General features: G+C 39.4%; 2 protein-coding genes across 15 annotated transcripts in view; one reads left to right on the top strand and one right to left on the bottom strand.

The window, feature by feature from the left end:
* ECD (ecdysoneless cell cycle regulator) overlaps positions 1-23,024 on the top strand; it is a 58,071-nt gene that overhangs the window by 4,677 nt on the left and 30,370 nt on the right. For 4 of the 10 annotated variants that reach the window (XM_074001836.1, XM_005565531.5, XM_074001837.1 and 1 more), the window contains exons 3-11: positions 2,859-2,976; positions 6,739-6,826; positions 6,941-7,119; positions 8,951-9,143; positions 10,993-11,121; positions 13,290-13,418; positions 15,337-15,422; positions 22,302-22,408; positions 22,548-22,734. In XM_074001836.1, the coding sequence (XP_073857937.1) occupies positions 2,859-2,976; positions 6,739-6,826; positions 6,941-7,119; positions 8,951-9,143; positions 10,993-11,121; positions 13,290-13,418; positions 15,337-15,422; positions 22,302-22,408; positions 22,548-22,734 (1,216 nt within the window). Of the gene's footprint in view, positions 1-2,858; positions 2,977-6,738; positions 6,827-6,940; positions 7,120-8,950; positions 9,144-10,992; positions 11,122-13,289; positions 13,419-14,946; positions 15,423-22,301; positions 22,409-22,547; positions 22,735-23,024 lie in introns of all 10 variants that reach the window. The other 6 variants (XM_074001838.1, XM_045362046.3, XM_074001839.1 and 3 more) reach the window with 2 other exon arrangements.
* The window catches only part of NUDT13 (nudix hydrolase 13), a 54,852-nt gene continuing 43,626 nt past the window's right edge, over positions 11,799-23,024 (bottom strand). For 2 of the 5 annotated variants that reach the window (XR_006689612.3, XR_012417820.1), the window contains exons 10-11: positions 13,277-13,394; positions 11,799-12,288 (exon numbers count right to left, since the gene is read on the bottom strand). Coding sequence is in view for 1 of the 5 variants with exons in the window: in XM_015456192.4 (XP_015311678.1) it covers positions 12,262-12,288 (27 nt within the window). In the remaining 4 variants the exon portion in view is untranslated. The remainder of the gene's footprint in view (positions 12,289-13,276; positions 13,395-23,024) is intronic. The other 3 variants (XR_012417821.1, XM_015456192.4, XM_074001843.1) reach the window with 3 other exon arrangements.

Below are 23,024 nucleotides of genomic sequence, written 5' to 3' on the forward strand. Positions count from 1 at the left end.
TAATTATGGTTCCTTTTTTGCTGTTACTCAGTATTCCTTATGTTGATGTGTTGAGTAGGCTGCCTTGTTTCATATAGCCATTTTGGGGAGGATCTGAGTGGCTCTGCCCGGCTTATAAAGATAAATAATTGGGCTTTATGGCTAATATTTGCCACTTATAAGCATTTTGAGGTTTCTTCATTGCTTCCCTGTGTTGTTGGTGCTTGAGATCTGACCTCTGGCAAAATACGGCACTCTGTCCTGTTATGAGAAAAACCCAGAATTAAAGTAGGAGGGAGCGGAGAGACCAAAGAATCACTCGAACAGGTCTGTCTTAGCAAGTAGATGAGTTTATTAGGACTTACAGACAGGACACTCCTGGGCAGCATCAGGACAGCTCCAGAAATCTGCCCCACCTCCCATCTTTAAGCTGCTTGTAAGCTAATTTTTTGGCTCTTTGCCTACTGCGTATATGCAATGACACTGTTTTCCTTGGTATGTTCCCAGCTATGCCCTGCAATGTTTGGGTTCTCAGGACCTGCTCCTCTGCTGGGCATGATGGCTTTGGCTTGCCAGCTGGCCTTCGAAGTTTAAGCAGCAGACATATACCCTTAAGTAGCCTGGTGGGGAACTGGTCACACTACAGTTATGTCATTTCTTATAGTTTTATGAAAATAAATCATGGATAGGTGACCAAGTCTCTCTTTACACAGTGACTTATGTGAGGTCTTATTTAGGATCAGGAGCCTGGCATCTTGTGATACCATCACAAGATACCCCCATGTATACATCACAAGTATACATCACTGTGATACTCTCAGTTTAGTGCTTATCTCTTATCTTTTGGCTAGCAATTGCTACATATCTTCCCTACTGTTAATTTTATTGAACTCTTATTCATTGACATACATATGATATTTATTGACAAGAACACTGTCACATTGGTGCAGCACATCTAAAACCAACCCTTTCTCTGTCTCTAGAAAACCATTTTTACTGTTTTCTTATCTTGTTTAATGGCATTGCCATCCACCCAGTTATCCAAGCTAGTCAGTAATTCAAAATCATAATCAGTTCCTCACTTCACCATGTTCAGTCAGATGCTAAATCCTGAATGCTTCTAAAATATGACCCCTTCTCTACATCTATTTGGCTTCAATGTAGGCCCTCTTTATCTCTACATTTAAAAAACAACAACAGCCTCCTAACTTACCTCTCTGGTTCCTGTCTTTCTAGTTCCTCACACTGTTGCCAATTACGTTTGTAAAACAAACTTGATTGTGTCACTCTCCTGCTTAATATCCTTCAGTAGTTCCCATTGCTTCAAGATGAAATTTAAATCGAAGTCTAATATAGACAAAAACAGTTACTTTAATTGTATTCTCTAGTTGAAGAAACTTGAGATCTGGGGTGGGGAGAAGAAGAGTTGGTTGGGCTGTTCTTCTACCTATTGTTTGCCATGGCAACTCTTGAGACACTCTGTAATGCACTTGTTTGACCTTCATTCTGTTAATGTGGGATATTACTGTACATTGATTTTCATGTGTTGAACCATCCTTGCATCTCAGGAATAAATCCTACTTGGTCATGGTGAATAATCTATTTAATGTGCTGTTGAATTCAGATTGCTGATATTTTGTTAAGAATTTCTGCATTGATATTCATCAAGGATATTGATCTACAGTTTTCTTATATTGTCTTTGTCTGGCTTTGGTGTTAGGGTAATGCTGGCCTCAGAAGGGATTTGGGAATTCCCTCCCCTTTATTTTTTTTGGAAGATTTTGAGGATTGATGTCAAATTCTTTAAATGTTTGGAAGAGGTCCGCAGTGAAGCCAGCTTTTCTTTGTTAGGAGCTTTTGGATTATTGATTCAATCTCCTTACTAGTTATAGATCTGTTCAGATTTTTGTATTTCTCATGATCCAGTCTTGACAGGTTGTGTATTTTTAGGAACTTGTCGATTTCTTCTACATTATCCAACTTACTGGTATACCATTGTTCATAGAATTATATCTTTCTTGTTTCTATGACATAAGTTGTACTGTCTCCTCTTTGATTTCTGATTTTAGTTTTTTGAGTATTTGCTCTTATTCCTGGTTAATCAAGTTAATAGTTTGTCAATCTTTTCAAAAAAACCCAACTCAGTTGTTTTGTTTTTCTGTTATTTTTTCTGGTCTCTATTTTATTTATCTCTACTGTAATGTTTATTATTTTCCGTATGCTAGGTTTGGGTTTAGTTTTTATTTTTTGTTTTGTTTTGGTTTTTTTGAGGTATAGGTTGTTGATTTGAGGTCTTTCACACCTACAAACTTCCTTTTTAGCACTGCTTTCACTGAATTCCTTAAAGTTTTGGTATGATGTGCATTCATTTTCATTCGTCCCAAGATATTTTCTAATTTCCCTGTGCTTTATTCCAAGAGTGTGTTGTTTAGTTTCCATGTATTTGTGAATAGTGCACATGTTTGAAAACTTGTGCTCCATCCAAATCTAGCGTCGTGGTATTCCCAGAATACTCTATACATACATACTTTGTACAGCATGCCTTTGTGCCTTTGTACATGCTTTTCTATTTTTCTGGAAAGCTCACCTCTTGTCATTCCTCCAGGCAAGCATAGCACAGATATCCCCTCCTTTATACTCACATAGGCCTTACTGCATACCCCTGTTCTAGAGTTCATTATCTTGTTTTGAGATCATTTGGTTGTCTTGTTTTACCCTGAGCTCCTCAGGAGTAGGCTTCTTCTTCAGGAGTGCAACCCCTGCTCCCTAGTACTTAGAGCAATCAGTCAATGAATGTTTATTCAGTTGAATGATTATGTGCATTTTATTTGCAGTAACAAATTTATCTGTTTACATGGTTGCTTTTCTCTTGTTTTTAGGAAGTGTTCCTGCTCATATGTTTGGCGTGACAAAGTTTGGGGATAATATTGAGGATGAATGGTTTATTGTTTATGTAATAAAGCAGATCACAAAGGAATTTCCAGAGTTAGTAGCAAGGTATTGTAGTTATTTTAATTATTCTAAAAGAATTCTATTACTGAAACAGTGTGACTACATTTTTATATATTTAGTAATTTATTTTTCTCCTGTAGTCTGCTGGAAATTGTACAGATTTGAAAAGTATCTGTGCTTTTTTTTTTTTTCTGAGACAGAGTCTTGCTCTGTCGCCCAGGCTAGAGTGCAGTGGTGTGATCTTGGCTCACTGCAGCCTCCACCTTCCGGGTTCAAGCGATTCTCCTGCCTCAGCCTCTCAAGTAGCTGGGATTACAGGCGCGTGCCACCATGCCTGGCTAATTTTGTGTTTTTAGTACAGACAAGGTTTTACCATGTTGGCCGGGCTGGTCTTAAACTCCTGACCTCAGGTGATCAACCCACCTCGGCCTCCCAAAGTGCTGGGATTACAGGCATAAGCCACCATGCCCAGCCTTATCTGTATTTTCTTTCTCTTCTCTTGTGACTTCCTTTTCTTGAGAAAGAATTAAGGTAGTATCAAAGAGTTCAACTTCCAAAAGATTTCAAATAAAACCTACTTATTTTAGGTTTTCTTTTTAAAATTCTAATTATGAAAAAACAAATACATGTGGTAAACAAAATTCAGATGATACAAAGGGTTCTACTGCTCTGCTTCCCAGAAGTAATCACCATTAAATTCCTTATGAATCTTTGAAAAATAAAATTCCATTCATACACATACATACATAGTTCACATATTTTTAAATGTGTATTCCTGTACTAGACCATAGCTATATTTTTTGAGAACTCATACACAGAAACAATTTAAAGAGAAGTCAGTGAACAATCGTATAGGAAGCTAAGTAGGTAACACCGTTAAAAATGGGACCCGAGTTTTCTGTAATTACCACGTATTGCCAGCAGAGGGCGTTCCGCCCACTTATATTTTATCCTAGTTTTCCTAGTCAGCACCCAAATTCTGATCTTTTTTTACCCAACCAACCTCTTTCCCAACAGAACAAAAAAGAGGGGGGAAAAAAAAACCTTTGAAAACTTAGTATTTAAATTTTAAGTATACATTAAAGTAGAGAGAATGAACCCACATGTTCCCATTATCCAGCTTCAACAATTACCAACTCATGGTCATCATTATTTGATCTGTGGCTGTCATTTGATCCTTAAATACTTCAGGATGTAAATCTAAGTGATAACTCATTTTATCTTTATCTTTAAATACATTTATTTAAAATTTTAAAATTTTTAAGTTTACTTATTATTTATTTAGTTTTTTAAAGACAGGGTCTCACTGTTTTGCCTGGGCTGGACTTGAACTCCTGGGCTCAAGCCATCCTCCTGCTTCAGTCGCCCGAGTAGCTGGTACTACAGGCACATGCCACTGTGCTTTATTTTATTTCATTTTATTTTATTTTTTTGAGACAGCGTCTCACTCTGTTGCCCATACTGGACTGCAGTGGAACAATCTCGGCTCACTGCAACCTCTGCCTCCTGGGCTCAAGCGATTCTCATACCTCATCCTCCTGAGTAGCTGGGGCTATAGGCGTGCACTACCACACCTGGCTAATTTTTGTATTTTTTGTAGAGACAAGTTTTCACCATGTTGACCAGGCTGGTCTCAACCTCCTGACCTCAAGTGATCCACCCGCCTCAGCCTCCCAAAGTGCTGGGATTACAAGTGTGAACCACTGCATGAAGGCTATTTTTAAAATTGACAAATAAAAATTGTGTATATTTATTATGTATAACATGTTGTCTTGAAATACATATATATTGGCCGGGCACGGTGCCTCACACCTGTAATCCCAGCACTTTGGGAGGCCGAGGCGGGAGGATCACGAGGTCAGGAGATCGAGACCATCCTGGCTAACAACAACAAAAAAAAATACAAAAAACTAGCCGGGCGAGGTGGCGGGCGCCTGTAGTCCCAGCTACTCGGGAGGCTGAGGCAGGAGAATGGCATAAACCCGGGAGGCGGAGCTTGCAGTGAGCTGAGATCTGGCCACTGCACTCCAGCCTGGGCAACAGAGCGAGACTCCCGTCTCAAAAAAAAAAAAGAAATATATATATATATTGTAGGATGGCTGAATTGAGCTCATAACATACATTACTTCACATACTTATTGTTTTGTGTATGGTGAGAACATTTAAAATCTACTGCCTTAGCAAGTTTCAAGAACACAATACATTGTAGGCCTGGGGCGGTGGCTCACGCCTGTAATCCCAACACTTTGGGAGGTTGAAGCAGAAGCATCACATGAGATCAGAAGTTCCAGACGAGCCTGGCCAACATGGTGAAACCCCATCTCTACTAAAAATACAAAAAATTAGCCAGGTGTGGTGGCCCATACCTGTGGTCCCAGCAACTCGGGAGGCTGAGGCAGGGGAATCGCTTGAGCCCAGGAAGTAGAGGTTGCAGTGAGTGTGATTGCACCACTAATTCCAGCCTGGACGACAGGGTGAGACTCTGTCTCAAAAATAAAATAAAATAATAAAAATAGAAGTATAGAGCTAGAACGGTATATAACAGTATAGAAAATATGCTATGTCTTGTGTAAAACAGGGAGAAAATATAAATATATATTTATATAGCTAGATTATGTGTAAGCAAACTCTAGAAGGATATACAAGAAACAGCAGTGATGCGTGTAGGGTTGAGCAGATAGGGACAAAAGTAGGAGGAAAACTTTTTCATTTTGCAACTTTTTTTTTTTTTTTTTTTTTTTTAGACGGAGTTTTGCTCTTGTTGCCCAGGCTGGAGTGCAATGGTGCGATGTTGGCTCACCGCAACCTCCGCCTCCCAGGTTCAAGCAATTCTCCTGCCTCAGCCTCCCGAGTAAGTGAGATTACAGGCATGCGCCACCATGCCTGGCTGATTTTTTTTCGTATTTTTAGTAGAGACGGGATTTCTTCATGTTGGTCAAGCTGGTCTTGAACTCCTGACCTTAGGTGATCCGCCCACCTTGGCCTCCCAAAGTGCTGGGATTACAGGCGTGAGCCACCATGCCTGGCCATGTAAATTTTAATATATTTTTAAAAAAATTTAACCATATGAATGTATAACCTATTTTTAAAAGTAAAATTTTAAAAAGTGTTGCAGGCTGGGCATGGTGGCTCACACCTGTAACCCCAGCACTTTGGGAGGCTGAGGCGAGCGGATCACTTGAGGTCAGGAGTTTGAGACCAGCCTGGGCAACATGGCAAAACCCTGTCTCTACTAAAAATACAAAAATTAGCTGGGCATGGTGGTGGGCACTTGTAATCCCAGCTATTCGGGAGGCTGCGGGAGGCTAAGGCAGGAGAATCGCCTGAACACAGGAGGTGGAGGTTGCAGTGAGCCGAGATCACACCACTGCACTCTAGCCTGGGTGACAGAGCGAGACTCCGTCTCAAAAATAAGAAAAAAAGTAATGCAAATGAGTCAGAAATAATTATCTTTTCAGGCCCAAATAACACCTCCTACATGAAGGCTTTTCTAATCTCAGCTATATTTTTTTTTGCTTTTGGAACCCTATAGTACTTTGTATATTTTCATATTTTTGTCTAATATTTCTTTATGTAAATTGCTTATCTTCTCTCCTTATCTCTACCTTCAACTCCTCCTTACAATCTTATTGTCTCCTTCAGTGCTTAATGTTATCTTAAACATTTTGCTTTCTTATAGCCATCTGCACATAGTACCTATTCAAATATTTACTAAGATGAAGAGGAAAATGTATTAGAATAAAACTGTTCTGGTTACTAGCAGATATGTGCTTTTTGAATGCAAAATTGGAAATTTTCTTGCATTAGGATTGAAGACAATGATGGTGAATTCTTGTTAATAGAAGCTGCTGACTTTCTCCCTAAATGGTTGGATCCTGATAATAGCACCAATAGGGTAAGTATATACAAGTTTAGAAAATTTGTAGAGATGAAATCATGCTGCATTACAGTCATATGTACCTACAGTTTGCCAGTGCCCACTATGAAAATTAAAATGTACCATTTGCAGGTATTTTTCCACCATGGAGAATTGTGTATTATTCCTGCACCAAGAAAACCTGGAGCGGAATCTTGGTTACCCACCACACCCCCAACAATTCCACAAGCATTGAATATAATCGCAGCACATCCAGAAAAAATACTTGCTTCAGAATCTATACGAGCTGCTGTGAGTAGGCGCATCAGAGGGTAAGAAAAATATCACTTACATTGCTAATTAAGGAACCTTTTGGTTTCGTGTAGTTCAGTCTTTCTTTGATTTTTGCTTGTTTTCCTTAAAGCTCTGTTGGAGTTGATCAGTCTTTCTTTGACTGTAAAATATCTTTCACCTAGATTAATGCTAATTTTCATTTTGTCTTCATTCTTCTTTATGGAATAGACTAATACATTAAACTTAGAGATTTTAAACGGGGGCAATAGATACATCTTTAAATTCCCATTCAGAAGTGTTACAATCTTGTCCCAATATTTTTGCATTTATACACCTTAGATATTGTGGCTAAGTATTAGCTATATCCATGGGTAAAAAATTTGAGACCTTTAAAAATAGAAACTTCCTGGACCTGGAGCGGTGGCTCACGCCTGTAATCCCAGCACTTTGGGAGGCTAAGTGGAGGGCAGATCATGAGATCAGGAGTTCAAGACCAGCCTGGCCAACATAATGAAATCCCATCTCTACTAAAAATACAAAAAAAAAAAGGCGGGACGTGATAGCAGGTTCCTGTAATCCCAGCTACTTTGGAGGCTGAGGCAAAGAGAATCGCTTGAACTCGGGAGGCGGAGGTTGCAGTGAGCTAAGATCGCACCACTAGACTCCGTCTCAAAAAAAAAAATAAATAAATAAAAAGTAGAAACCTAATGGAGCCCAAACAAGGTGCTCAGGTTTTTTCTGTTGTTTTGGGTCTATGTATGGGATTCTTTGACCTATGTCAGAATTCTTTGACCTATGTCAGCTTTATTTAAAGCTGAAGTTTTATTCAGAAAAGAAAGTCTTAGCTTAATAACATATTAGTTCATCCATTCAAATTTGGGTGCCTATTAAATAGTAAGCACCGTTCAGGTATTAACAATACTAAAAATCTTTTTGGCCGGGTGCAGTGGCTCACGCCTGTAATCCCACCACTTTGGGAGGCCAAGGTGGGTGGATCACGAGGTCAAGAGATCGAGACCATCCTGGCCAACATGGTGAAACGCCATCTCTACTAAAAATACAAAAAATTAGCCGGGCATGGTGGCAGGCCCCTGTAGTCCCAGCTACTGGAGAGGCTGAGGCAAGAGAATCACTTGAACCCAGGAGGTGGAGGTTGCAGGGAGGCGGAGGTTGCAGTGAGCCGAGGTTGCACCACTGCATTCCAGCCTGGCGACAGAGTAAGACTCTGTCTCAAAAATAATAATAAATAAAAAATAAAAATCTCTTTTAGCTTCAGCATACTTTGCACCATTATTTTAGAAAAATAAACTCTGATTTTATGTTTATTCCAAAGTATAATTGGTTTTTTTGTTTTGTTTTGTTTTGTTTTGCTTTTGGGGTGGAATTTTGCTCTTGTCACCCAGGCTGGAGTGCAGTGGTGTGATCTCGGCTCACTGCAACCTCCGCCTCCCGGGTTCACGCAATTCTCCTGCGTCAGCCTCCTGAGTAGCTGGGACTACAGGCATGTCCCACCACACCCAGCCAATTTTTTATATTTTTAGTAGAGACGGGGTTTCACCATGTTAGCCAGGATGGTCTCAATCTCTTGACCTAGTGATCCACCCGCCTCGGCCTCCCAAAGTTGTTTTGTTTTTATTGAGCTACCATAATCCCTTTTCTTTATTTTCCATTTCTTCCTACTTTTTTCTTTCCCTCTCTTCTTTCTTATAGTATTAAGTGTATATACAGTATCTTTTTTCATCTCTCTTGTCACTCTCTACATACTGCTCTCGATGAACAAAGAGAAGATGTCAAAAAGAATGTGAATGGTATAAGAATTCTAGGTATTTATATACTGTAAAATGAAAGTAATTATGTTACCTGTCCCAGGTACCCAGAAAAAATTCAGGTCTCCCTTCATCGAGCACACTGCTTCCTTCCAGCTGGCATTGTGGCAGTGCTAAAGCAGCGCCCCAGATTGGTGTCTGCAGCAGTCCAGGCATTTTACCTACGAGACCCTATTGACCTGCGAGCCTGTCGTGTTTTCAAGACATTCTTGCCTGAAACACGAATAATGACATCGGTAAGATTTCTATCTTGGTCATTTAGTTTCTCTTACTGGAAACAGAGTTGAAACATTATTATTTTTCTCTTTTTACATTTCTCAGTGCTCAGTGAATGAAACATTACTTTAATTGTTCTCTAGAAAGAAAAAGGAAATATTCTGTTTCTTCATAGCGTGTTAATATAGGTTGAATATTCCTTATCTGAAATGCTTGGGACCAGAAGTATTTCGGATTTCAGATTTATTTGGATTTTGGAATATTTGCATTATACTTACTAGTTGAGCATTCCAAATCTGAAAATTCTGAAATCTCAAAACTTTGAGCATATCATTGGGACTCAAAAAGTTTTGGATTTTGGAACATTTTAGATTTCAGATATTTACATTTGGGATGCTCAAACTATACACATTTTTTTCTTTTCTTGCACCCAGTGAAGGAAATTTTCAAGAGACCTGCCTCCCCATTTTATACTCAATGTTTCATAGCTATTTTTGACCATATTTTTCTATTTCTGTAATTATTTCCTTTTTTTTTTTTTTTTTTTTTTTTGAGACAGAGTCTCACTTTCTCACCCAGGATGGAATGTAGTAGAGCAATCTTAGCTTACTGCAACCTCTGCTTCCTGGGCTCAAGTGATTCTCCTGCCTTCTGAGTAGCTGGGATTACAGGCACCTCCCAACACGCCCAGCTGATTTTTATATTTTTAGTAGAGACAGTGTTTACCATGTTGGCCAGGCTGGTCTCGAACTCCTGACCTCAAGTGATTCAGCCATCTCAGCCTCCCAAAGTGCTGGGGTTACAGGCATGAGCCACTATGCCCGGCCTAATTATTTCCTTCTTGACAATAAAACATTTCATCTCTTCCAGGGAATTAAGAATTATTCTTGGCCAGGCATGGTGGCTCACACCTGTAATCCCAGCACTTTGGGCGACCAAGGCAGGTAGATCACTTGAACCCAGGTGTTTGAGACCAGACTGGGCAACATAATGAACCCCATCTCTACAAAAAATAAAAAAATTAGCCAGCTGTGGTGGTGGGCACCTGTAATCCCCACTACTTGGGAGGCTGAAGCAGGAGAATTACTTGACCCCAGGAGGTTTGGGAGGCCAAGGTGGGCAGATCACCTGAGGTCAGTAGTTTGAGACCAGCATGGCCAACATGGTGAAACCCCATCCCTGAGGCTTCAGTGAGCCATGATTGCTCCACTGCACTCCAGCCTCTGCAACAGAACAAGACCCTGTCTCAGAAAAAGAAAAAAAAAAATGAATTATCTTTATCTTCCACCCATTTAATTGCTGTGTAATATAACTAATGATAAGAATTTTACTAGTGATTACTAAAAAGTAGGCAGTAGAGTACATTTTTTTTTTTTTTGCAATGGAATCTTGCTGTGTTGCCCAGGCCAGAGAGCAGTGGAGCAATCTCGGCTCACTGCAACCTCCACCTCATGGGTTCAAGTGATTCTCCTGCTTCAGCCTCCCGAGTAGCTGGAATTATATAGGCATGCGCCACCATGCCTGGGTAATTTTTGTATTTTTAGTAGAGATGGGGTTTCACCATGGGCCAGGCTGGTCTCAAAACTCCTGACCTCAGGTGATCTGCCCACCTTGGCCTCCCAAAGTGTTGGGATTACAGGTGTGAGCCACCATGCCTGGCCAGCAGTAGGGTAAATTTTATGGTATGTGAGTTGTATCTCAATAAAGCTGTTACGAAAAACAAGTAGGCAGTGAATAGGTTGAATTTTCTTTGCATTTCATATGAAGATGAAGCTTATAAATGGACTTCTTATTATATTTAACTGTGAAGTGATATTCACAATTTTAATTTCAGGAAAAGACTCATGTATTTTGTGTCTTGATGCCCAGGTCACATTCACTAAATGTCTATATGCACAGTTGGTGCAACAAAGGTTTGTGCCGGACCGGCGGAGTGGATACAGGCTGCCCCCTCCATCTGATCCCCAGTACCGAGCCCATGAATTGGGCATGAAATTGGTAATATTGAGCCAGAACATGTTGTTTTCTTTTTTTATGTAAATGGGCTTTTAATAGAACAGTGGCACGATATAAAAAGTCCGGAAATACACCGTTTATGTAAGAATGCAGTAAAATGTGGCATTTCAATTTAGAATGAAAAAAATGGATTACTTAGTAAGTGATGATGGGACAAGTGTAAAGTCACCTGAAAAATTGAAGTTGATTCCCTAACACCTATACCAAAATAAATTCCAATTGGATCAAATATTTGAACATAAAAATTAAAAGTATAAAATTTGAAAAAAAAAAGAGCCTTTTATAATTTGAATAGGAAAGGCCTTTCTATGCATGACTTGAAACCAGAAGCTATGAAGGGAAGACTGATAAATTTGATTTTGCAAAAATTAAGCATTTCTGCACGGGAAAGAAAAACTCCATAAATAAAGTCAAAAGTTAGCAAATCTGGAAAAAGTGTTATATTTGCAATCTAAATGAAAAAAAGCTGACTTCTCTAATATATAAAGTGTTCCTTTAAGTCAATATGAAAAAGATAATACTAGCCAATTAATTTTAAAATGTTCAGGAACTATGAACATAGTCCACAGGAAAGGAAATACAGGTGACCTTTAAGTTAAACACACGAAAAATATTTAATCTTACTCATAATAAAAGAAATGTACTTTAAAGCTACAAAATAGTGTTTTTCATCATTTATTAGCAAGTATCAAATGACTTGATAATACATACTGGGTTGTTGAGAATATATAGAGAAAAACACTCTCAGACATTGTTGATAGGAATATAAGTTGATTGTATCCCTTAGGAGAACATTTTGGCAAAACAGATGTTCCTTGACTTACAATGGGGTTACTTCCTGATAAACCCATCAAAAATGGAAAATATCATAAGTCAAAAATATGTTTAATACATCCAACCCACCAAACATCATAGCTTCGCCTAGCCTACCTTAAATGGGCTCAGAATACTTACATTAGCATACAGTTGGGCAAAATCATCTAACACAAAGCCTATTTTATAATAAACTGTGGAATATGTCTTGTAATTTATTGAATACAGTATAGTGTAGAGTACAGTATTGGTTGATTGCCTTTGTGATCACATTGCCAACTGCAGCTTGCTGCCACTGTGTATCCAGCATCATGAGAGAGTATGCATATTGCTAGCCTGCGAAAGATAAAAATTATAAGTAAGGTTTCTACCTAATGCATATTGCTTTCACATCATCATAAAGTCAAAAAAGTGTTAAGTCAAACCATCATAAGTTGGGGACCATCTGTATCCATCAACATTTAAAATGCACAAACCCTTTTGATCAGCATTTTCACTTCTAGGAAATGATTCTCTATGTATTTTACATATATACAAGGACATATATGGAGCATACTCATGACAGCATTGTTCATAGTAGCAAGAGATTAGAAACTACTTAAATGTCCATTAGTAGGGAATAAATTATGCTTTAGCCATGAAGTAAGATGGATGAATTTGTGTGTGCTCATGTAAGTGATCTCCAAGGTATATGGTTAAGTGTCAAAAGCAAGGTGTCAAATAGTGTGTATGTGTCCATTGAGCAATAAAAGGGGTGGAGTAGAAAGCTATGCATACAGAGAGGCACACACATACCTACTTCAGTGTGTAGGTTACTTCTGAAAGGATGTGCAAGAAGTTGGTAACGGTGTTGTCTAGCTTGATCAGGGAAGCTCCCTGATCATCACATTTAGCCATGTGCATCTATTATATTTTTTTAATCAAAAGACTTTTAGAATGAAGTGATTTCCTCCCTTTACTATGTCTGAGATCATGTTCAATTTATGTATAATTTCTATTGGACAAGAAACCTTTTGTAACCCTTTTCATAATCAAACAATAAATGTAAATTTCTGGTTTTGTAATCAGCAGGAAAAGGAATCTCTTTGAAGAGAACAGGAATCTTTGTTGCATATCATTTTCTTTCCTTTTATTTTTTAGTAATCTATAATGATTGAGAAACTTGGGAATAAGTTTATATTTTTCATAAAATTAAAAAAGTGTTATAATTGTCCAAATGCCCATGTATCCAGTCACCTAGTTCTAGAGTGTGGCTCAGTGGAAAGAAAGTAATGTGTTATAATAAGATATGGGAAAAAAAGGAACTTAGTAACAAAAATTCTACCTGTCTCATCTAGGCTCATGGATTTGAGATCTTATGCTCCAAATGTAGCCCACATTTTTCTGATTGCAAGAAATCCCTTGTGACTGCCTCACCACTCTGGGCCAGTTTCCTTGCAAGTCTGAAAAAGAATGATTACTTTAAGGTAGGACTTGGAAAGTATTTGTTTGTAAGTATACAATCCAGGGAAAATCAAGCCAGTGACTTAAAGTCCTATAGTCCATATTTAAATGTGTGACATAATTATGGAAGCTAGAGTTAAAGCAGACCTTTCTAGTTCAGTGGTATTCAGGTGCTAATGAAGGAGGTGTCTATGAACTGTTTCCAGTATTAGAGGAGAATTAATACTGTTGGTACTAAATGATGAAAGTGATTATTTGTACCAGATAAAACAACTTGCAAAAACTTGATAATGCAAACACAAAATCACCAGATAGGAAAATTAGCAAAGGTGTGGATTTTAAAAATTATTAAAAGATATCTAGTAAATTTCTCTTAAAATATTCAACTTCACAAGTAGTAAAGATACACATATGAACATAGTAATGAAGAATGTCTTTCATGTATGTACAAAAGGATATGCATGATATTCTGTGCTGTCAAGAGTATGGTAAAAATAATACTCCTATACCTTGCTGGTAACATTGCAAATTGGTAGAATCTTAATTGGAAAGTAATTTGGTAGTGTCTTCCAAGAGGTATAGAAAGGTTCAGACTTGGAACCTTCACTTTGAATAATCTTTTTAAAGGAAATATCCAAGAAGTAGAAAAGTCCCTAAGAATATGATGATGATAAAGATGTCATAGCAATACAAAAAGTACTTAAGATACTGTAGCATATATATGGTGGTTTTTGTTTTTGTTTTTGTTTTTTTCTTTTTTTGAGACGGAGTTTTGCTCTTGCCTCCCAGGCTGGAGTGCAAAGGCACAATCTCGGCTCACTACAACCTCTGCCTCCTAGGTTCAAGGGATTCTCCTCAGCCTCAGCCTCCTGAGTAGCTGGGATTACAGGCACACACCACCACATCTAGCCAATTTTTGTATTTTTAGTAGAGATGGGGTTTCACCATGTTGGCCAGGCTGGTCTCAAACTCCTGACCTCAGGTGATCCATCCGCCTTGGCCTCCCAAAGTGCTGGAATTACAGGCATGAGCCACCATGCCCGGCTATTACTGTTGTTGTTGTTATTGTTGTTGTATAGGGTCTTGCTCTGTCATGCAAGCCAGATTGTTGTGGTAGGATCATAGCTCACTGCAGCCTTGAACTCCTGGGCTCAAGTGATCCTCCTGCCTCTGCCTGTCAAAGAGCTGAGACTATAGGCATGTGCCACCATGCCTAGCTAATGATTTTTTTTTTTCTTCTTTTTAGTAGAGTCGAAGTCTTGCTATGTTGCCCAGGCTGGTCTCAAACTCATGTCCTCAAGTGATCCTTCCAGCTCGCCTCCCAAAGTACTGGGATTATAGGCATGAGCCACAGTGCCCAGCCAGTATATTCTTAAAAAATGTAAAATACTAAGTATGACTATCACTATAAATATGCATTTAGAAAACACAAATGATAGTAGTGGTGGGATTTTGCCATTTTTTATTCTACTTGGCAAACTTTCTGTACTTTGTTTTGTGAATTACTAGTTAATCAGTTATATCTTTAACTTTTTTTTTTTTTTTCCGTAGAGGCAGGGTCTTACCATGTTGCCCAGGCTGGTCTTGAACTCCTGAGCTCAAGCAATCTGCCCACCTCATCCTCCCAAAGTGTTGGGATTATAGGTGTGAACCATCACACCCAACCAATTATATCTTAAAAGAAAATGGTAGAAAACTCTTCAAACTGGAAATAGGCCCTTAATGGTGAAAAAGATTAGGAATCACTACATCTAGCCGAGTCCCCTCATTTGAAGAAATTGGAGCTCAAACAGGCCCATTAATGACAAATCAGGGCCTAGGACTTGGGACACGTGATTCCTGAGTAGTAGACTATTTGCTGCCTGCCTGAAAGTTGCTGGTGAACACATTTTTTTCATGACGACTTGTGAGCAATGTTCTGAAGACCATTTTTTTTTTAAGGGACTGATAGAAGGTTCTGTTCAGTACCGGGAAAGGCTAGAAATGGCAGAGAATTACTTCCAGCTCTCAGTAAACCGGCCAGAAAGGTGAGTTATTGTTAAGACTCCTACTACAAAGATTGGTATTTAGGTAGTTCTTTTTATTTTTTATTTATTGTTTATTTATTATTCTTACTTGTTTATTGTTTTGAAATGGAGTCTCACTCTGCCACACAGGCTGGCAGCCTCCACCTCCTGGACTCAAGTGATCACACCACTGCACTGTAGCCTGGATGACAGAGTGAGACTCTGCCTCAAAAAAGAAAAAAAAAACAATGAAAGAAATTTTGCATCCTCCTCTGTGTAATTTTACTCATTATGATATCACATTTTCCATGGCAATTATGGAAAAATTATGTCTTTATAAACATAATTTTTAAAAGCTGCACAATATGGCCAGGCACAGTGGCTGACGCCTGTAGTCCCAGCACTTTGGGAGGCCAAGGCAGGCGGATCACGAGGTCAAGAGATTGAGACCATCCTGGTCAACATGGTGAAACCTTGTATCTACTAAAAATACAAAAATTAGCCGGGCACGACGGCGCGCGCCAGTAGTCCCAGCTACTTGGGAGGCTGAGGCAGAATTGCTTGAACTCAGGAGGCAGAGGTTGCTGTGAGCTGAGACTGCACCTGGTGACAGAGCAAGACTCCGTCTCAAAAAAAAAAAAAAAAAAAAAGCTGCACAATATTCCAGCAAATGGATGTACCCCCATAATTTACTCAACTGTTTTTTACTGTTGGGGAAAAAATTACAAGTAGCTTAAATGTCCTCCAATATTTTAATTTATGTTGCAGGAGAGGCTCCCATTCTGCACACCAGGATAAATTTTAAACAGTTTAAAACCAAACTTCCATCTCCCTCCAGACCTGTTGTTGAATTTCCAATGTTTGTGGTTTTTAAAAAATAGCTGAATTAATATCGTAGACTTTTATTTTAGATTTACCTTTCATTTTCACTTTTTTTCATTTATTGTTATTATTTTTTATTTTTATTTTTTTAGACAGAGCCTCACTTAATCGCCCAGGCTGGAGTGCAGTCCTCCGTCTCCCGGGTTGAAGTGATTCTCCTGCCTCAGCCTCCCAAGTAACTAGGACTATAGGCACGTACCACCATGTCTGGCTAATTTTTGTATTTTTAGTAGAAGACAGGGTTTCACCATGTTGGCCAGACTAGTCTCAAACTCCTAACCTCAGGTGATCCACCCACCTTGGCCTCCCAAAGTGCGGGATTGCAGGCGTGAGCCAATGCACCCAGTCATTAATTTTTTATTTTTAATTATTGTGGCTACATACTAGTTGTACATATTTATGGGGTACACGTGATTACATGTATAATGTCCATGTGGCATACAATGTATAATGATCAAATCGGGGTAATTAAGCTTTCCATCACCTCAAGCATTTATTTCTTTGTGTTGGGAAAATTCTTAGTTATTCAATTTTTTAAAGGTATTTGGAACTATATAATAAATTATTATTAACTGTAGTCACCCTCTTGTGCTACCAAACACTAGCTCTTTTTAATTTTTTTAAAAATATTTTTTGGGATTTGCCAGGAAGATGTTACTAAAGAGGAGTCCAGATGCAGACCCCAAGAGAGGGTTCTTGGATCTCGTGCGAGAAAGAATTTGGGGCGAGTCCATAGAGTAAAGTGAAAGTACGTTTATTAAGAAAGTAAAGAAATAAAGAATGGCTATTCCATAGGCAGAGCAGCAAACACTAGCTCTTATTCCTTCTATTTAACTAATTTTTGTAACCATTAACTATTCCCTCTTTTCCCCCCGCTCTCTGCTACCCTTCCCAGCCTCTGGTAACCATCATTCTACCTTTTTTATTTCATTATTATTATTTTTACAGAGTCTCACTCTGTTGCCCAGGCTGGAGTACAGTGGTACAGTCATAGCTCATTGCAATCTTGACCTCCTAGATTTAAGAGATCCTCCTGCCTTGGCTTCTCAAAGTTCTGGGATTACAAGTGTGAGCCACAGAACCCAGCCAACCATTATTCTGCTCTCTATCTCTCAGTTCAGAATTGTTTTTAGCTCCTACACATAATATCATAGACTTTCTCCCAATTTATTAGAGATTGTAATAGTGAAAAATTACAAGCAACCGAAGTATCCATCAATAATGGATAAATGAATTGCAGTTTATTTATATGATAACCTATCTAGTAGTTAACCAGAGATTAACTATATTTACATATATCTGATTTAGGATTTTTCAACCTTAGTGCTACTGACATTTTAAATCTGATAATTTGTTGTGAGGGACTGGCTTGCGCTTCATAGGACATTTAACAGCATCCCTGGCCTCTATCCAGTAAATATCAATAGCACTTCTCCCTCATCCCCCAATAATGACAACCAAAAATGTCTCCAGACATTGCCAGATGTACCTAGGGGGCAAAATTTTCCCTGGTTGGGAACCCCTGATCTAAATGAATAGATTTCAAAAACAATGTCAGTGAAAAAAAAAAAAAAAAAAAGCAAGTTATAAATACATACGGTAATGGGTACCAAAAAAAACAGAATGAATGAGTAAGACCTACTATTTGATAGCACAACAGGGTGGCTCTAGTCAATAATAACTTAATTATACATTTAACATAGAGTGTAATTGGATTGTTTGTAACTTGAAGGATAAATGCTTGAGAGGATGTATACTCCATTCTCCATGATGTGCTTATTTCACATTACATGCCTGTATCAAAACATATATCCTGTAAATATATACACCTACTATGTACCCACAAAAATTAAAAATTAAAATGAAAAAGAATAAAATATATACCATGTGGATGTTACACATATAAAAATTTTAAATACACAAAATACTATACAGTCTGGGCGCAGTGGCTCACACCTGTAATGCCAGCATTTTGGGAGGCCAAGACAGGTGGATCACGAGGTCAGGAGTTCAAGACCAGCCTGGCCAATATGGTGAAACCCTGTCTCTACTAAAAATTCAAAAATTAGCTGGGCGTGGTGGCATGCACCTGTAGTCCCAGCTGCTTGGGAGGCTGAGGCAGGAGAATCGCATGAACCCTGGAGGCGGAAGTTGCAGTGAGCCGACATCGTGCCGCTGCACTCCAGCCTAGGTGACAGAGCAAGACTCTGTCTCAAAACAAAACAAAACTATACATTATTTATAGATACATATATATTCATTTATTCAACAAATATTTATCGAGTGCCTCCTATGTGCCAGGTCCTATTCCAGGCATTGGGAATATAATAAATGAACCCAAAGTGTCCTCGTCCTTATGGAGCTCACATGCTAATGTAGGAGAAAGACCGCAAGCCATTATACAATGTTAGATGGTAGTAAGTGCTATGAAGAAAAAGCAGTGAGTGGGGATACAGGGGTAGAGACTGCTCTTCTAGATAGATAAGTTTAATCTTCTAGAAGATTAAACTTCCTTAGGCCTTTCTAAGGAAGTTTTCTTTGAGAAGGGACCTGAATGAAGTGAAGAAGTGAGGCATTCAGGTATTTAGGGGAATAACATTCCAGCAAAAGGACAGACAGCAAATACAATAAATAGAAACATATATATATATATACACACACACAGAGAGAAAGAAAAGCGCCGAAGAGTACTTGAGAAAGCAGTCACCTCTGGGGAACAAGACAATGGATTGGGATGGGTGGCAGTGGTCATCAAAGGAAACATTAGCTTTCTCTACAGTATTTTTTTTTTTTTTAAGACGGAGTCTCTTTCTGTCGCCAGGCTGAAGTTTAGTGGCGCGATCTCGGCTCACCGCAGCCTCTGCCTCCCCAGTTCAAGCGATGCCCCTGCCTCAGCCTCCCGAGTAGCTGGGACTATAGGCGCATGCCACCAAGCCCGGCTAATCTTTTTGTATTTTAGCAGAGACAGGGTTTCACCATGTTGGCCAGGATGGTCTCAATCTCCTGGCCTTGTGATCTGCCCTCCTCAGCCTCCCAAAGTGCTGGGATTACATCTCTACAATATTTTTAAGTTACATGATAAACCTATACCCTTTTTTGTCAATTAAAAATAAATAAATAGGCCGGGCGCATTGGCTCATGCCTGTAATCCCAGCACTTTGGGAGACCGAGGTGGGCGAATCACCTGAGGTCAGGAGTTTGAGACCAACCTGGCCAACATGGTGAAACCCCATCTCTACTACAAGTACAAAAAATTAGCCGGATGAGGTGGTGGGCACCTGTAATCCCAGCTACTCAAATTAAAAATACACAAACAAATAGCCAGGCACAGTGGCTCATGCCTGTAATCCCAGCTACTTGCTGAGGTAGGAAGATTGCTTGAGCCCAAGAGTCAAGGCTGCAGTGAGCTGTGATCATGCCACGCACTCTAGCCTAGGCGACAGAGTGAGACCCTGTCTTAGAAAAAGAAAAAAAAGAAACTATGCACAGAGATACTTATGTGTTGAGTGAGTGACATAATGCTGACATGATTTGTTACATAAATTGATGGCACCCTGTCTGAACTATTAAGAATGGACCAGATCAAGTTGTATAAAGGACTTGCTTTAATTGAATAAACATTTGCATATCTTGCAAAATCACATAGGTGATGGGGAACTGTCTCTACTCTGTATTATTAATATGTAAACATTACTAGGAGAGAGAAAAGAATAACCCAAATAATCATAACAAAAGGCAAAATAAAAATCATTGTGGAATATCAAATGCTAAAGAGAGTCATAGTGAGAAGGTAATAAACTTTCACAAAGGTTGAAGCAGAGAAGTTAAAAAAAGAAAGATAATGGAAGGCTTCAGGGAGGAGGTGTTTCAGTTAAGTCTTAAAGAATGAGGATTTTTTTTTTTTTGACTGTGTCTTGCTCTTTTTTTTTGAGATGGAGTCTCGCTCTGTAGCCCAGGCTGGAATGCAGTGGCGTGATCCCAGCTCACTGCAAGCTCCACCTCCCAGGTTCATGCCATTCTCCTGCCTCAGCCTCCCAAGTAGCTGGGACTACAGGCGCCCGCCACCATGCCTGGCTTTTTTTTTTTTTTTTTAGTAGAGATGGGGTTTCACTGTGTTAGACAGGATGGTCTCGATCTCCTGACCTCGTGATCCGCCCGCCTCGGCCTCCCAAAGTACTGGGATTACAGGCGTGAGCCACGGCCCCCACCCAATGGAGTCTTTCTCTTGTCGCCCAGCTTGGAGTGCAATGGCATGATCTTGGCTCACTGCAACCTCTGCCTCCTGGGTAGTACAGACTTTGCAAAAGTTATAGAACTTCCCTGGGCTCTGGTTTTCTCATCTGTAAAACAGGATTATTACCTTCTATAATAATGAGGAGAGGACTCAATAAGAAAATGTATTTAAAGTGTTAGCATAGCATTTAATACATGCTAGATAAATTTTAATTGATACTTTCCTTCTGGATCTTCTTTTCTTTATATATAAAATACATATGTTATATGTATGTCTTTATGTATTTTTAGTACGTCTTTTATATGTATATGTACTATTAATATAATACAACTCTTTCTATGTACATATATATACATATAGACCCTGTCTATACATATATGTATAGAAAGAATTATACGAGATCAGTGGCTTCATAATGATGTTCCATGGAGCCTGCTTCAGAGCCAAAAGGGAAGGCAAATTGTGTAGATCTCTGAACCTCTATCCTCCACTTGATTTATTTTTATTTTATTTTATTTATTTATTGAGACGGAGTCTTGCTCTGTTGCCCATGCTGGGGTGGCTCACTGCAACTTCTACCTCCCGGGTTCAAGCAATTCTCCTGCCTCAGCCTCCCGAGTAGCTGGGATTACAGGCGTGTGCCACAATGCCCAGCTAATTTTTGTATTTTTAGTAGAGACGGAGTTTCACCATGTTGGCCAAGTGAACTCCTGACCTCAAGTGATCTCCCCTCCTTGGCCTCCCAGAGTGCTGGGATTACAGGCATGAGCCATCGTGCCTGGCCTATCCTCCACTTTAATTAAGGCCATTTTTCTTTGAGCCCTTCTATATTTTAGAATTCCTGGTAAAAGTTTTTTTTTTTGAGAAAAAGGGATCTGTAACCTAAAAATATGCTTAAAAACAAATTAGAAGGTTGGGCACGGTGGCTCATGTCTGTAATCCCAGCACTTTGGGAGGCCGAGGCAGGGGGATCACGAGGTCAGGAGTTCGAGACCAACTTGGCCAATATGGTGAAACCCCATCTTTACTGAAAATACAAAAATTAGCCAGGCGTGGTGGCGCATGCCTGTAGTTTCAGCTACTTGGGAGGTTGAGGCATGGTAACTGCTTCAACCCAGGAGGCAGAGGTTGTGGTGAGCCGAGGTCGTGCCACTGCACTCCACCCTAGGTGGCAGAGTGAGACTCTGTCAAAAACAAACAAACAAACAAATTAGAGCCAGGTGTTTTGGCATGTACTTGTAGTGCCGGCTACTTGGGAGGCTGAAGTAGGAGGATCACTTGAACCCAGGAGTTCGAGTCCATTCTGGGCAACAATGAAACCCCATCTCTTTATTTTTTTTATTTTTATTTTTATTTTTTTTGAGACGGAGTCTCGCTCTGTCGCCCAGGCTGGAGTGCAGTGACACGATCTCGGCTCACTGCAAGCTCCGCCTCCCGGGTTTACGCCATTCTCCTGCCTCAGCCTCCCAACTAGCTGGGACTACAGGCGCCCACCACCGCGTCTGGCTAATTTTTTGTATTTTTAGTAGAGACGGGGTTTCACCATGTTCGCCAGGATGGTCTCGATCTCCTGACCTCGTGATCCGCCCGCCTCGGCCTCCCAAAGTGCTGGGATTACAAGCATGAGCCACCGCGCCCGGCCCCCATCTCTTTAAAAAAAAAAAAAAAAAAAAACTCCCCAAATTAGACTAGCTAATCCCTTCCAACTTTAAAATACTATGTATTTATGATTACTATTCTAGGTTCTCTTATGAAGAAATACTCATGTTTTTTATTTTTCATAGTTCTCTTGCTATGAGCCCTGGTGAAGAAATCTTAACCTTATTACAGACAATACCATTTGATATAGAAGACCTTAAGAAAGAAGCAGCTAATCTTCCTCCAGAGGATGGTAAGTGATGGACCAGGATACAGTGGAAGGGTTAAAAAAAAAAAAATTAAAATGTTCTTCTAAGTCTCACAGGATCCTCTCCTAAGAGGACTTATCATGTGAATGTAGAATGGCAATATCATGCTTTCTTCTTTTTCAGATGACCAGTGGTTAGATCTCTCACCAGATCAGCTGGACCAGCTGCTGCAGGAAGCTGCTGGCAAAAAAGAATCAGAGTCTATTTCCAAGGAGGAGAAGGAGCAGAACTATGACTTAACTCAAGTCTCAGAGAGCATGAAAGCTTTCATATCCAAAGTCTCAACCCACAAGGGAGCAGAGCTGCCTCGGTAATTTGTGTTAAAGTATAAATATATAAATAGTTAGAACCCAAATGTTGAAGTCATAGTCATTGCCATTTCCACTTTTTTTTTTTTTTTGAGTAAATGAGTTGTACAGATTTCTTTCTTTTTTGTGCCTAGTATGGTGATAACTTACTTATCTGAAGTCAGATTTCTAGAAGTCTTATCCTTTGCAATCCTTGAAATAAGCCAGAAAGATCACCCTAAAAACCATCATCCAGAACCACACAGGGAAACCATATACTTTACTCTTTAGTAGCTTTATGGGCTCAACATTT

This window comes from Macaca fascicularis, chromosome 9, assembly GCF_037993035.2.
Source record: "Macaca fascicularis isolate 582-1 chromosome 9, T2T-MFA8v1.1".
NCBI lineage: Eukaryota > Metazoa > Chordata > Mammalia > Primates > Cercopithecidae > Macaca > Macaca fascicularis.